The sequence below is a fragment of the Drosophila rhopaloa genome, unplaced genomic scaffold (genome assembly GCF_018152115.1).
Source record: "Drosophila rhopaloa isolate 14029-0021.01 unplaced genomic scaffold, ASM1815211v1 contig_203, whole genome shotgun sequence".
In the NCBI taxonomy this organism is placed as follows: Eukaryota; Metazoa; Arthropoda; class Insecta; order Diptera; family Drosophilidae; genus Drosophila; species Drosophila rhopaloa.
This window is the reverse complement of record NW_025335088.1, coordinates 226,122-240,218: the sequence shown is the minus strand read 5'-3', so window position 1 is coordinate 240,218 and position 14,097 is coordinate 226,122. Positions and strand designations below refer to the sequence as shown.

At 39.1% G+C, this 14,097-nt stretch overlaps 1 protein-coding gene across 6 annotated transcripts in view; it reads left to right on the top strand.

Moving 5' to 3' along the window:
* Positions 1-14,097, top strand: part of LOC108053732 (calcium-dependent secretion activator) — a 210,273-nt gene that overhangs the window by 35,576 nt on the left and 160,600 nt on the right. For all 6 annotated transcript variants that reach the window (XR_006417674.1, XM_044460648.1, XM_044460652.1 and 3 more), the window contains exon 2: positions 4,004-4,377. Coding sequence is in view for 5 of the 6 variants with exons in the window: in XM_044460648.1 (XP_044316583.1) it covers positions 4,043-4,377 (335 nt within the window). In the remaining variant the exon portion in view is untranslated. The remainder of the gene's footprint in view (positions 1-4,003; positions 4,378-14,097) is intronic.

Sequence of the window (14,097 nt, the reverse complement as noted above, 5' to 3'; positions counted from 1 at the left end):
TTATGAGAGAGAGGTTTGGAGGCCACTTAGGTCTTCCAGGTTATGAGAGAAATTTTGGAGGCCACTTCGGTTTTCCAGGTTATGAGACGACGCACCCCACTGTGGGTCTGCGAAAGTTAGCCCGGCGAGCCAAGTGGGACCCGAGCGGGTGATCGACTCGGTGAACCGAGTGATGGCTCGAGATTGGAGTCGGCTGTCACTAATGGCGGCTTCGTCCCTCGAAGTCGGGAGTGGGTGGTGGAATCTCCAAGATCTACTGTCACTGATGACGGTCGGTCTTTCTGGGAGTGGGTAAAGAGAGGAAGGGGAAGGTTAACTATCTACAATGTACTTGGACGGGGTACTAGACCCTATCCTAAGAAAGAGACTTCACAATTAACTCTCAGACAGGTTGCTTACACCCAAGCGTAAAACTCACCTTCTCTGATCGCGGTCGGTTGCAGAGTGACTTGGAGGGGGAACAGGTGCCCTTTTTATACCCTTGCAGGGGGTATTATAATTTTGGTCAAAAGTGTACAACGCAGTGAAGGAGACTTCTCCGACCCTATAAAGTATATATATTCTTGATCATGATCACCTCCTGAGTTGATATAGCCATGTCCGTCTGTCCGTCTGTCTGTTTCTACGCGAACTAGTCTCTCAGTTTTAAAGATATCGAATTGAAACTTTGCACACACCCTTATTTCCTTTGCACGCAGTATATATGTCGGAACGGCTATATCCTATAGCTGCCATATAACTGATTGATCGGAAATGCCATAACTTTGGTGTTTGTAAAGTTAGGAAGCTGGGATTTACTATGGGTTTTATATTTGACCAATCAATCCGACCTACCAAATTTCATAAGGATCGGCCGACTATATCCTAAAGCTGCCATAAAACTGATTGATCGGAAATGCCATAACTTTGGTGTTTGTAAGGTTAGGAAGTTTGGATTTTCTATGGAATTTATTTTTGACCAATCAATCCGACATACCAAATTTCATAAGGATCGGCTGACTATATTCTATAGCCGATCCTTATGAAATTTGGTAGGTCGGATTGATTGGCCAAATATAAAACCCATAGAAAATCCCAACTTCCTAACCTTACAAACACCAAAGTTATGGCATCACCGATCGTTCAGTTATATGGCAGCTATAGGATATAGTCGGCCGATCCCGGCCGTTCCGACTTATATACTGCGTGCAAAGGAAAGAAGGGTGTGTGCAAAGACAGACGGACAGACGGACATGCTTATATCAACTCAGGAGGTGATCCTGATCAAGAATATATATACTTTATAGGGTCGGAGATGTCTCCTTCACTGCGTTGCACACCTTTGACCAAAATTATAATACCCTCTGCAAGGGTATAAAAATATCCGTCTTCAACCGGTTTTTGTGAACCCGATTACGTTAGCTGAAAGGAAAAAATAACGGGACCACCTCGGGCTATAAAAAGACGGCGCAAGCGCAGCCCCCAATAATAGTGTTACAATCAGAGTGAGGGCAAGCGAAATCAGTGAGCAAGTAACGACGACGAGTCTACAAGGCTGAGGCGGCAACGCTGAGATCCAACCTTTTAGGTCGTGTTTTAATTCAGAAGCTCTTGCGTAGAGTCTGCGATAAAGTTGGCTTGGCAAAATGGCGAATCCTTGTTCTACCTACTAGCCGATACACCATATCCACGAAACCCAGACGTATCTCCAGGTGCCTTCGATAAATGTGGCTAGGCGAAAATGCAGAACCTGCTATACACCCTGCCGGCCCCGGTACGGAGTTTCGCATATCATCCAAAGTCTCCGTGGAGTCGTTACGGCCTCAGAAACAAGCGAATTGCCAGTCGCAGAGGGCAAGCAGCAGCAGTATATGTGGAGCAGCGATATGGCTCTATTTAAGGGGGTATATACCTTTTTCATTTTCAAAAAATCGAAATTTTTTTTTTTGCTTTATCTTAAAGAACAACTTCTTGAGAATATTTCCCAAAATTTTCATAGAGATTTGAACTGTAGAAAAAAAGTTACAGCGCTCCTAGCCGCGCGCCTCGTCCCCGCCCAAACCCAAACTTGAAACTTTAAACGCGAATATCTCGAAATGGTTTTTTTATACCCTTGCAGAGGGTATTATAATTTTGGTCAAAAGTGTGCAACGCAGTGAAGGAGACATCTCCGACCCTATAAAGTATATATATTCTTGATCAGGATCACCTCCTGAGTTGATATAGCCATGTCCGTCTGTCCGTCTGTCCGTCTGTCTGTCCGTCTGTCTGTTTCTACGCGAACTAGTCTCTCAGTTTTAAAGATATCGAATTGAAACTTTGCACACACACTTCTTTCCTTTGCACGCAGTATATAAGTCGGAACGGCCGGGATCGGCCGACTATATCCTATAGCTGCCATATAACTGATTGATCGGAAATGCCATAACTCTGCTGTTTGTTAAGTTAGGAAGTTGGGACTTTCTATGGGTTTTATATTTGGCCAATCAATCCGACGTACCAAATTTCATAAGGATCGGCCGACTATATCCTATAGCTGCTATATAACTGATTGATCGGAAATGCCATAACTTTGGTGTTTGTGAAGTTAGGAAGTTGGGATTTTCTATGGGTTTTATATTTGGCCAATCAATCCGACCTACCAAATTTCATAAGGATCGGCCGACTATATCCTATAGCTGCCATATAACTGAACGAGTGGAAATGCCATAACTTTGGTGTTTTTAAAGTTAGGAAGTTGGGATTTCTTATGAGTTTAAGAATGCATCATATGAATAATTTTGGAGAATATAATTTACAGAATATTCTGCAAGGGTATTTCAACTTCGGCTCCGCCCGAAGTTAGCTTTCCTTTCTTGTTTTAAAATGACTTTGCGGTGATATGGATTGGCGAAAAACTACTGAGCCGATTTTCTTCAATTTTTTTTTTAAATGTTCGTAATGAATTTTATTAGTACTTGAACGATCGTTTTTTTCATGTAAAAATTTTTATTTCGCCGAAATAGATTGTTTTGTAAGAATTTTCGCGTCCAAAAACGTCATTTTTTGCATTAAACGTTCCCGTATGCACAAAAAAAAAATTTGTTTAAAAACGTTCGTTCAAGTACAGGATACTACTTTAAACTAATGAAATATTTTTATTTTTTCGGTATCAGTTGACCCATTCGTCCTGGGGAATTATCACCGCAAGGCTCTTTAAAAAAAAGGCGTTTAAGGGAAACAGCCACACCTTAAAAACTATTAAATATTTTTTCAAAAATGTTTGCATAAACATTGTCAACAATCTAAACTTTCAGAAAATATAATCATTCATTTAATAAAAACAATAGTTACATACATAAAAAAATCCAAACTTTCTTATTTTTTTTCGACAAAAAAAGGTATATACCCCCTTAAGGAGACGAATCCCAACCAACTTCCGAAAATATTACTTAAGATTTTACCCACGCTGGATATAGGGTTGCTGTGGGAATTTCATTTAACAACGTTCCGCTCAACTAAACATATATAAGTCTATGTCAAGAATATCTCTTTAATTGCCTTAGTGAAAATTTTTAAGAAAAAAATTATTTTAAACCCTCTGAGATTGGGTTCTCGATAAGAGATAGACAATGACTGTTATAAATCGGCATCGTTTTTGCCGTTCCAACAACTCCTTTAGCTATATTAAACCCCACAGGTAGAATTTAGCCAAGAAAGAGTAATACCGTTGCCGCAGGACAGCAGGGAAATAAATACAATAACGACACACAAAGCACAGAACTAAGCGTTAAATCTAATTAATAGTTAATCTTAATATAAAATAATAATTGTGATTTGTGGCTTTGCTCTGAGTAAGCTGGGAGTCGCAAAATTTAAGAAATTGGTTAAAAAGGACTACAACTTTTGTGCTTTTGGGCTTTTCGCGGGTTTTTAATCCTATGTCGATTTTATTTTTTTATTAAAATACACATTATATATAACAATCATTCCAAAAAAAATAATATCCTCTAAATCAAACAATTTCCCTTTTTCTCAATTGCAGGATTGAAACTGAAAAAATCCGGGTCGAGTTTATCTCATCATGATTGATCCTAGTTCAAGTGAGGAGGAAGGGGAAGATGACCCAGTTGTCAATGTACCATCGAAAGGACGTATTTCACAAGCGCCCAAAATCGCCGGTGCCGTTTCTGTAATAGGTGGATCTTCAGGTTTTGGTGTTGGAAATATTCCTACATCTGGCTCTAATAGTGATTTGGCCGGGAATCAGAGACAATCGAATAACAGTTTTGTCGGTAATCGAAGTGAGGCCGGAAACATAAGTGCGACTCCCGGACAGGGAGTATCCACTAACAAATTTGAGCACGGTAGCCGAGTTGATGGTGGGAACCTTGAGGTGCCTAACAATGTTATTCCAAGGTTCGTAATTATATTTATAAAAAAGAAAGGAAGCAAGCCGAAGTTTATATACCCTTACAGTTATTACAAAACGACAACATTTCGATTTCCATGCCTATATTACTAAAACAATGATACGATTTTGCCCTGCATTTTGCCATCGTTTCTATGACAAAACTAAAAGCGTAATTCTGATATTCTCAAAGAAATATATTGATAAATAGAAAAACAGCAAAATAACATTTTTTTTATTTCTATTTTTTTTTAATTTGTCGATTTTCTTATGAGAGCTATTTGACATAGATGTCCGATTTTAATTTAATTAAACTGTAATTCCGTAGTATTTAAATATTACCAAATCCCCAAAAAACAAAAAAAATAAAAATAACAATTAAAAATTATAGTCGCCCGGCTTGTTCCGTCTTATAGAAAGACAATTTTTGGGAAAGTTTCAAGCTGATAGCTTTGAAACTGAGGGACTAGTTTGCGTAGAAACGGACGGACTGACGGACGGACGGGCAGACGGACATGGCTAGATCGACTCTCCTGGTGATGCTACGCAAAATAGTCCCTCAGTTTTAAAGCTGTCTGCTTAAAACTTTCCTAAAAAATGTATTTCTTTGCAGGTAGTATATATGTCGGATCGGTCGACTATATCAAATAGCTCCCATAGGAACAATCGAAAATAAAAACTAAAAAAAGTATAACTTTGTTGTTTTTAATATTTTTTTGTTCTTTGGGATTTGGTAATAATTAAATACTATGGAATTACGGTTTTAATTAAATTAAAATCGGACATCTGTATTATATAGCTCCCATAGGATATCAAAACAAGAAAGGAAAGCTAACTTCGGGCGGAGCCGAAGTTGATATACCCTTGCAGAATACTCTATAATTATATTCTCCAAAATTATTCCTATGATGCATTCTTAATACTCATAAAAAATCCCAACTTCCTAACTTTACAAACACGAAAGTTATGGCATTTCCGATCAATCAGTTATATGGCAGCTATAGGATATAGCCGATCCTTATGAAATTTGGTAGGTCGGATTGATTGGCCAAATATAACCCCTGTAGAAAATCCCAACTTTCTAACTTTACAAACACCAAAGTTATGGCATTTCCGATCAATCAGTTATATGGCAGCTATAGGATATAGTCGGCCGATCCTAATGAAATTTGGTAGGTCGGATTGATTGGCCAAATATAAAACCCATAGAAAATCCCAACTTTCTAACTTTACAAACACCAAAGTTATGGCATTTCCGATCAATCAGTTATATGGCAGCTATAGGATATAGTCGGCCGATCCTTATGAAATTTGGTAGGTCGGATTGATTGGCCAAATATAAAACCCATAGAAAATCCCAACTTCCTAACTTTACAAAAACGAAAGTTATGGCATTTCCGATCAATCAGTTATATGGCAGCTATTGGATATAGTTGGCCGATCCCGGCCGTTCCGACTTATATACTGCGTGCAAAGGAAAGAAGTGTGTGTGCAAAGTTTCAATTCGATAGCTTTAAAACTGAGAGACTAGTTTGCGTAGAAACAGACAGACGGACAGACGGACAGACAGACGGACAGACGGACAGACGGACATGGCTATATCAACTCAGGAGGTGATCCTGATCAAGAATATATATACTTTATAGGGTCGGAGATGCCTCCTTCACTGCGTTGCACACTTTTGACCAAAATTATAATACCCTCTGCAAGGGTATAAAAATATGAATTTTCTTTTTTTTTTATATTTATCAAAATATTTCTTTCAGATATATTTACTATATCAGAATTACGCTTTTTGTTTTGTCAAAATCGGACAACAATATCATATAGCTGCCATAGAAACGATGTCAAAATGTAGCGCAAAATCGACATTGCTTCATTGTTTTTAGTAATATAGGCAGAGAAATCGAAATAATAATAACTGCAAGGGTATATAAGGAAGTTTGCTTACTTTCTTCTTAACTTTAAATTGTGACAAGTTTTGGGCAAATTTTGTAAGTTGTCACTGGAAAAAATTATGAAACATTTTAAACGAAATCGATACTAACTCTGGCAAGCCGAAGTTTTACTACTCTTGCTGTTATGCCGAAAACTGATAACAGCGTGCGAATATACGTATGATATTTTTGATTTTCTACGTGTTAAGCCTGTTTGTTAGCCAGGTCCCAATAGTATTCTTGGTGTGTGCTTAGGAATTATGCTGAAGACCTGTTTAAACCTCTTTTAAAATGGTTTACCTTAACTCTAAAAATTTCTATTAAATTTCCCCATATTTAAAGGGAATCATATGTAATTTGTAGTTTGTAAATCACAAGAAAAGTAACAAGTAGATGCCATCAATTATAAAGGCTATCCTTGAGCTCCAAAATAGTTATAATCCATAGTAGTAATAATATTTTTAAAAAGCTTAGGGATAGCCTTTATAATTAATGGCATTCACTAACATTGAAATTCGCGCAGTTTTCTGCTTGAGAAACATTCCGTGAAATGAATGGTGTTTTAGGGGATGGTACTCTATCACTTCGAACCGCGGAGGAATGGTTTCGACGGTTCAGAGCAGGTGAAAACGACACCATGGATAAGGCAGCCGGCGGAAAACATCGAGCTGACATCTCGTGACATCACCGAGAAGATAGGAGTTAGTCACCAAATTTTTTAAACGGTCATGGTTGAAGACCGGTGAATCGTCCAAAAGCTGGGATTGACGGTCAGGAAAGTTTTGCTCTGTGTTTGGTGGGATTGGAAGGGAATCATACACTATGAGCTGCTTCCATATGGCCAGTCGCTTAATTCTACCATCTACTGCGAACAACTGGACCGTTTAAAGCTGGCGATTAACCAGAAGCGACCAGAATTGGCCAACGGGAAGGGTGTTGTGTTTCACCAGGACAACTCCAGACCACACACGTCTTTGATGACTCGTCAGAAGAGATTTTATCGCATCCACCATATAGCCCGGACATAGCGCCAAGTGACTACCACCTGTTCCTGTCCATGGCGAATGCCCTTACTGGTGTAAAGTTGGGCTCAAATGACTGTTGTGAAAAGTGGCAGTCAGAGTTTTTCGAAAATAAGGAGGGAAGTTTCTACGAGGAGTGTATTATGAAGTTGCCGTCTAAATGGGAACACAAAACGGCTCATATTGTAGCTAAATCCGTTGCATTGAATAAAGAGCAAAAAAGCGGAAGGGAGTTATTTATTTTATTTCTAATATATAAACCATGCACGGTCGGACATATCTCTATCACTGGGGTGCTGGTGAGACAGCAGTGTTATAAAAAGAAACAGCTAATTAGTTCGGACGTTGATGCACTATGATCAGCGCAAACAAGTGGCCCTTACGACACCAAGCAGTGCTTGTTACGCGCGGAGCCTAATAGGCGTAAAAACGAGATCGCGAGAAGTTAAAAAGGACATTGTAGAAACGGACAGACTAATATTAGAAATACTTAAGAGACTAATACTAATACTAATTTTGTGCTAAGTACGATAAACTTAATGCTTTTAGGCTTGGCAAAGAGTCGGTAGTAGAAATAACATGGTATAGTCTATTATAGTCGTTAGACAGTACTCTAAACGGTTCATGCATATCAAAGTTAGATCTACAAATAAGAGGAACATAGTTCCTGGTAATTCTATTAGGCACGGAGAAGCTTATGCGACCCAGTAATTTGGGACTCTCCACATCCCCGTGAATAAGGTTTTTTTTTTTTTTTTTTTTCGCGCGGAGTCCCACGGCCCACTTACCCGCCCAACCGACCGAGGGGCGCAGCCGTGTATCGTACGGCACGATTCGCGAGAAGATAGACGCGAGATAAAGAAATATAGGTAAAAGTCCGGGGAAAAAAGTAATAGTAAGATCAATTTTGTGAGCGGCAGAGAGTCAAGATTTGATATTACAGGAAAAAGTCTATTATAGTCAGAACATAATACTCTGAAAGGCTCATGCAAGGCATAGTTAGATCTACAATGATTTAAAATTAGTGGAAAATAATTTCTAGTTAATCTACTTGGCGCAGAAAAGTTTAGCCGACTTAACAAGTCGGGGCAGTCAATATCACCATGTATAAGGTTATAAATAAAGACAGTACCAAGTATCGTTCTACGGTTGGCTAGGGATGGTAAATTAATCAAAAGAAGTCTACTAGAATAAGAAGGTAAGATAAGCTTTGCATCCCAGTTTAGGCGCCGTAAAGCAAAAAGAAGGAAGTTTTTTTGTACAGATTCAATACGACCAATATGTATTCCGTATTGTGGACTCCAGACGGGAGACCCATACTCCAGAGTCGGACGGACTAGCGAAATAAATAAAGTTTTAGTCAAATAAGGACCATCGAATTCTTTTGACCACCTTTTAATAAATCCAAGCACTCCTCTGGCTTTATTAACCATGGACGAAATGTGATTAGAAAATTTTAGTTTAGGGTCCAAGAGAACGCCAAGATCGTTTACAAGAGTTATTCTATCCAAAGAGCTGCCACTTAACGTGTAAGTCGCGTATATCGGATTGGCCCGATAAAAAGTCATCAACTTGCACTTGGAACCGTTTAAATTTAGTAAATTATCTCGGCACCAGTTTTGAAAATTATCTAGATCGGATTGCAAGTCTAAATGGCAGGAAATGTCTTTATACTGCAGGCACATCTTAACATCATCTGCGTACATAAGTACGCGAGAATGACTTATAATTGAGGGAAGATCGTTAATAAATAATGTAAAAAGGACCCTTTGTGACCTGCCATTCAGATAACTTGAAATCCATTTAAGCAGATCAACTGGAAAACCTAAAAGGTCAAGTTTATGAATAAGAAGTAAGTGATTTACAGAGTCAAATGTTTTACTAAAGTCAGTGTAAATGACGTCTGTTTGAAAACTACTATTGAAGCCTTTTATCACAAGTGTAGTGAGCTCTAGAAGGTTTGTGATTGTGGATTTACGTTGTATAAATCCGTGTTGACACGGAGAAATGATTGATCTGCAAAGGTGCTGCAAATGAGGAGTAATAATTTTTTCAAAAAGCTTAGGAATAGCTGACAACTTAGAAATACCTCTGTAGTTACTGGCTTCTAACTTGTTACCTTTTTTGAAAAGAGGAATAACAAATGATTCCTTCCAAATATTTGGGAATTGGGAGGTTTCTAGAGATAAGATAAACAACTTATGAAGAGGTTTGCACAGGGCCTTAGCGCAATACCTAAGCACGCACCCAGGAATACCATCGGGCCCTGGCGAATAAACAGGCTTAATACGAAGAAGATCCAAATGAAGAGAGCTTTCTGTTAAAGTGGGACAGAATATGAGGTTTGACTTGGACATGGTGTAAGAATAAGGCTGTGATGAATAATCTAAAGTAGAGTAAGTCGTTTGAAAAAATTGGGCAAATAAATCGGCTATTGCCTGATCTGTGGTTGCCGTCATGTTTTCGAACGACAGCGAGGAAGGAAATGAATTAGATTTACGCTTGGTGTTAACGAAATTTTAAAACTGTTTCGGGTCCTGAGAGAACTGGACCTTACAACGGTTTAAGTAACTATTATAACACTGAGCATTAAGCACGGTAAATCTTGACCGAGCTCTTAAATATCTAGTAAAAACATATTGAGAACCGGTATTTTTATATTTCCTAAAAAGTCTGGACTTTACATTTCTTAAGTGTGTCACCTCTTTGCTAAAGGTAATTTATTGGAAATTGACGGATAGTACCACGTAACACAGGAATTAAAAAATGAGTTTATTGCAGTGTAGAAAACACTAACTGCATCGGACATATTATTGCATAAGTAAAGATCTGACCAATTAAAGCCAGAAATAAAATTATTTAGCCTCAGAAAGTCTGCCTTGCGAAAACAATGTATTCGTTTGGATTTTTTTGATTTTTCTTCTATAACTCTACCCGTATCAAATGAAAGTTCTATTGTAGGGTGAAATCACCTTGATCACTATCGGAAAGCTTATTTGCAACGGACTTAATAACGGAAAGGTGATTTAAATAATCAGGAAGTTCAGACAACGGCGGAATATATGAGAAAGTTATGTATATAAAGTTACCAGGAAGCGATAACTTTACACAAATAAATTCAATGGTATTGAATTCATCAAAAAATAACTCCTCAAACGGGAGGTTTGAATCAACTCCAATTAAGACTTCACCTCCCCGTCTAGAGGGACGGTCATACCTATATATTGTGTACTTACCTGGAAAAACTTCGGAGCTAAAGATCTCCGGCTTTAACCAGGTTTCTGTAAACACAATAATATGAGATGCAAAGGAAAGGCTATCGGAAAACAATTTAGTGAGTTTGCTACGCAAACCTCTTGCGTTCTGATAGGAAAGAAGGAGGTTAGAAGTTAGTTTTTTGAAATTGGTACACTGGTTTGGCCTCGACTAGGAGGTTTTACTCCCACGGGCCCCTTTTTCTTTATCTTAGCTTCGAACTCTTTTACAACCATATTATCCGGCCAAAAGTCGCCCGAGCATATGGCTTCAAAAAGCTCGTTAGGGACAGTTATCTTGAAAGATGAAATGTCTCTAGCATAAGAAAACTTAAATTTTTCCACCTTTACACTATTACAATCGGCTTTAGTTTTGTCTTGTATATAAGACAATACATCAGAAGATGTTTGATCAGGGGAAAGCCGAGAAACGAAAATTAGTTTCTTTAGTGGAACCACTGTAAGGGATTTTGGTGGAGCAGACATTGTTTCTGCAAAACCAACTTGAGCCGGTTGTCCGGACTCGGTAGTCCCTTGTGGTGGTGATGCTACATTCTGAGAGATAGGTGGATCCACTAATTGTGAAACCACTCCGGACAAATCGGAATTTTTAGAAGTCCCTGGTTGCATGCATTCTGTAACGGATTGTTCGGATACCGAATCTTTTTTAGCTGCTGATCTTAGCAACATTTGAGGGTTTGCTGAAATCAGCTGCTGATCCGCCGGAATGCTCTGTTGTTCTTTTGATTTCGGTTGCGGGGTGTTCCCCTTTTGCTCCTTACCACCAGCGGCCTTTTTGCGCTTAGGGGATTCTTCTAATAGCTTACGACTATTAAACTGCGAGTCCAGCGCAGAGAGGAGGTCATCAGCTCGGCGAGAACTATCTCTAGCAACGCCGAAACAGCTAATCAGCCCCATCAGGCCGCCTTTAGTTTGGCGCAAAAGCAAAGAGAGCGGGAGCGTAAATTAGTTAAAGTGCATGCACAAAAGTGAAACGGCGGGGATATAAGAAAAGAAAACACAGATAAGAATTACGAAAACTAAAACAATTTATTAGTAATATTACAAGTTCACTCGCGAAGCGAACGGAGTTTAAATTTATGTTTGAATAACCGGAAGAAAATTAAAATTGTTTTGATAAAACCCACCGATGGGAATAAACGAAACAAAATCCAAAATTCGAAGCGCAGAAAAAAAACACGACCATTCTTTTTTAAAGTCAAAGACGATCGATTATAGATAAAAGTTGTGCCAAGCATCGTTCTATGGTTTGCTAAGGATGGTAGATTTATTAGGAGAAGTCTACTAGAGTAGGATGGTAAAATAAGGCTTGCATTCCAGTTAATAAAAAGTTATTTTGCACAGACTCTATCCGGTCTATATGTACACCATACTGAGGACTCCAAACTGCTGAACAGTACTCCAGGATTGGACGGACTAGTGAAATGAACAGAGTCTTTTTCCTTTTAAGTAATATGGTCACAAAACTTAAGTTTTGGGTCAAGAAGGACGCCAAGGTCATCAGCATGCGTAATTCTAGACAACGCACAACCACCCAGCGTATACGTTGCATATTGTGGGTTCACCCGAAAAAAATGTCATTACTTTGCACTTAGCGATATTCAAATCCAAAAGATTTTTACAACACCACGTTTGAAAAGCATTTAGGTCAGATTGTAAGTCTCAACTGCTAGAAATTTCGTTATATTGCAGGCATAACTTAACTTCATCTGCGTAGATAAGGACATGCGACTTTGTCAAGACTAGAGGGAGATTGGTTGTGTTAATGGTTGTCATTTTATTTAAATTCGAATTTATCAAGTTAAACAAGCTTTAAAAACTTGGCTACTTAGATCTCTGGCGTAATCTCAATTAGTGAGTATTTTTCGGCATTGGCATATCCGAATTTGCAGAGTTTTTTGTTGGTGGTGGCTTATTTCCCTACATAACTGTTTAACAATTACAGTGGTCTCATTCTCTTTCTTAAAGCCCTTTGGATGTTCATTTTCGTTTAATCTGACGTCCATAGTTAGTGTTTGATGACATCGGTGTCTCAGAGTCTGAGAAGTCTTAAAACTCCCCACAAATCTCGATGCAGGAGAGAGGCTTAACTAGGATGCCGGAGGAGTGAAAAGCATCCAGTTCAAATGAAAAATCTACGGATTTTGGACCGTCACACGGCAAGGGCATCAAGGTCAAACGGTAAACTGGTGGACTTCGGACCCGCACAAAGAGGTCGTGAATTAACGATACGGCAGTGGACTTTGGACCCGATCTCAAGAAGGGAAATAACGGGACCTCCAGCGCCTATAAAAGGACGATGCAAGCGCAGGGACAATTGGAGTGCGAGAATCAGCAAGTGAAGACAAAATCCAAGTGCCCAAGGATCAAGATCGCAAAGTCGAGACGCCGAACGACGGCAATTCTAAAAAGCTGAGGCTACAAAGCTGAGATCCAACGGTGCTAGGTCGAGGTCAAACCGAACTTGAGAAGTCCTTGCGGGGTGTTAGGCGACAAGGGAGAACCCTGTTCTACCTGCTAGGCGATACACCTTGTCGGCCCCGGTAGGGAGGTACGCATATCATCCAGGCGGCGTGGAGCCGTCTCGATCTCAGGCACCCGGAGCAACCAGCAAGGAGCGACGCAGCAGAGGACGGCGACTAGAGCAGCAAGAGCAGTAGCAATAATGCTATTGTAAGAGAAACAATAAACAAGTACAATCCAAATCCTTTCTTGCATTATCCTTTGGCCACAGGCAAATACACAATATAAATTGGATTAAATCAACTCATTACCTCTCTAAGCTAGCCGCATGTTTACGGAGCGAGCGGCCAATATAAGAATCAGATTATTACACAGTGTTGTCTTTTTTCTTTTTTGATAATAGAACAAGTGATTTGGTATCAGGGCGTCATCACCTGCGAAATATAGGGAGATAAAGGTGAGTGGTCTAGAACTTATGGAAAACGCTACCTTATAACTTCTCACTAAACTGTAATTTTTCCGAAATAAATTTTCGGGAGCTCATCTTTGAATAACCCTTTAGTGGCTTTAAAGTTGGTTATATTGCCGAATGTTTTTTCAAAGCAAGGAAGTATGGCAGCTGGAAATGGTGTCACTTGAGGTGACGAATCAGCGATTCATGTAAAAACTCGTTCGAGCCTTGTCAATTTTTTCTCTATTAAGTTGATGGCTGTCTCGTAGGGTATGTGGTAGGTTTTCTTGTGGGAATTATTTTTTTTCTTATTAATTAATTAATTATACATCAGGAAATGATTTCAGCAAAATATATTCATTCCTGGGGCTGTTTATATATCCATGTCACGCAGCGTCTATAATTTAAGAACTGAACGTTTTTGGTTGTAGCCTTTGGGTGTATGGGGAAAAGGGGGGCGTTACACCTCTATCAGTCTACACTTTTCCGTGTGCCAAATGAATCGCTGCTGGCCTTTTTGGATATTGAGTGAGCTTAAGCAATGTTCTCAGAAAACTTTAGGTTTCTACTGAGTGAAATT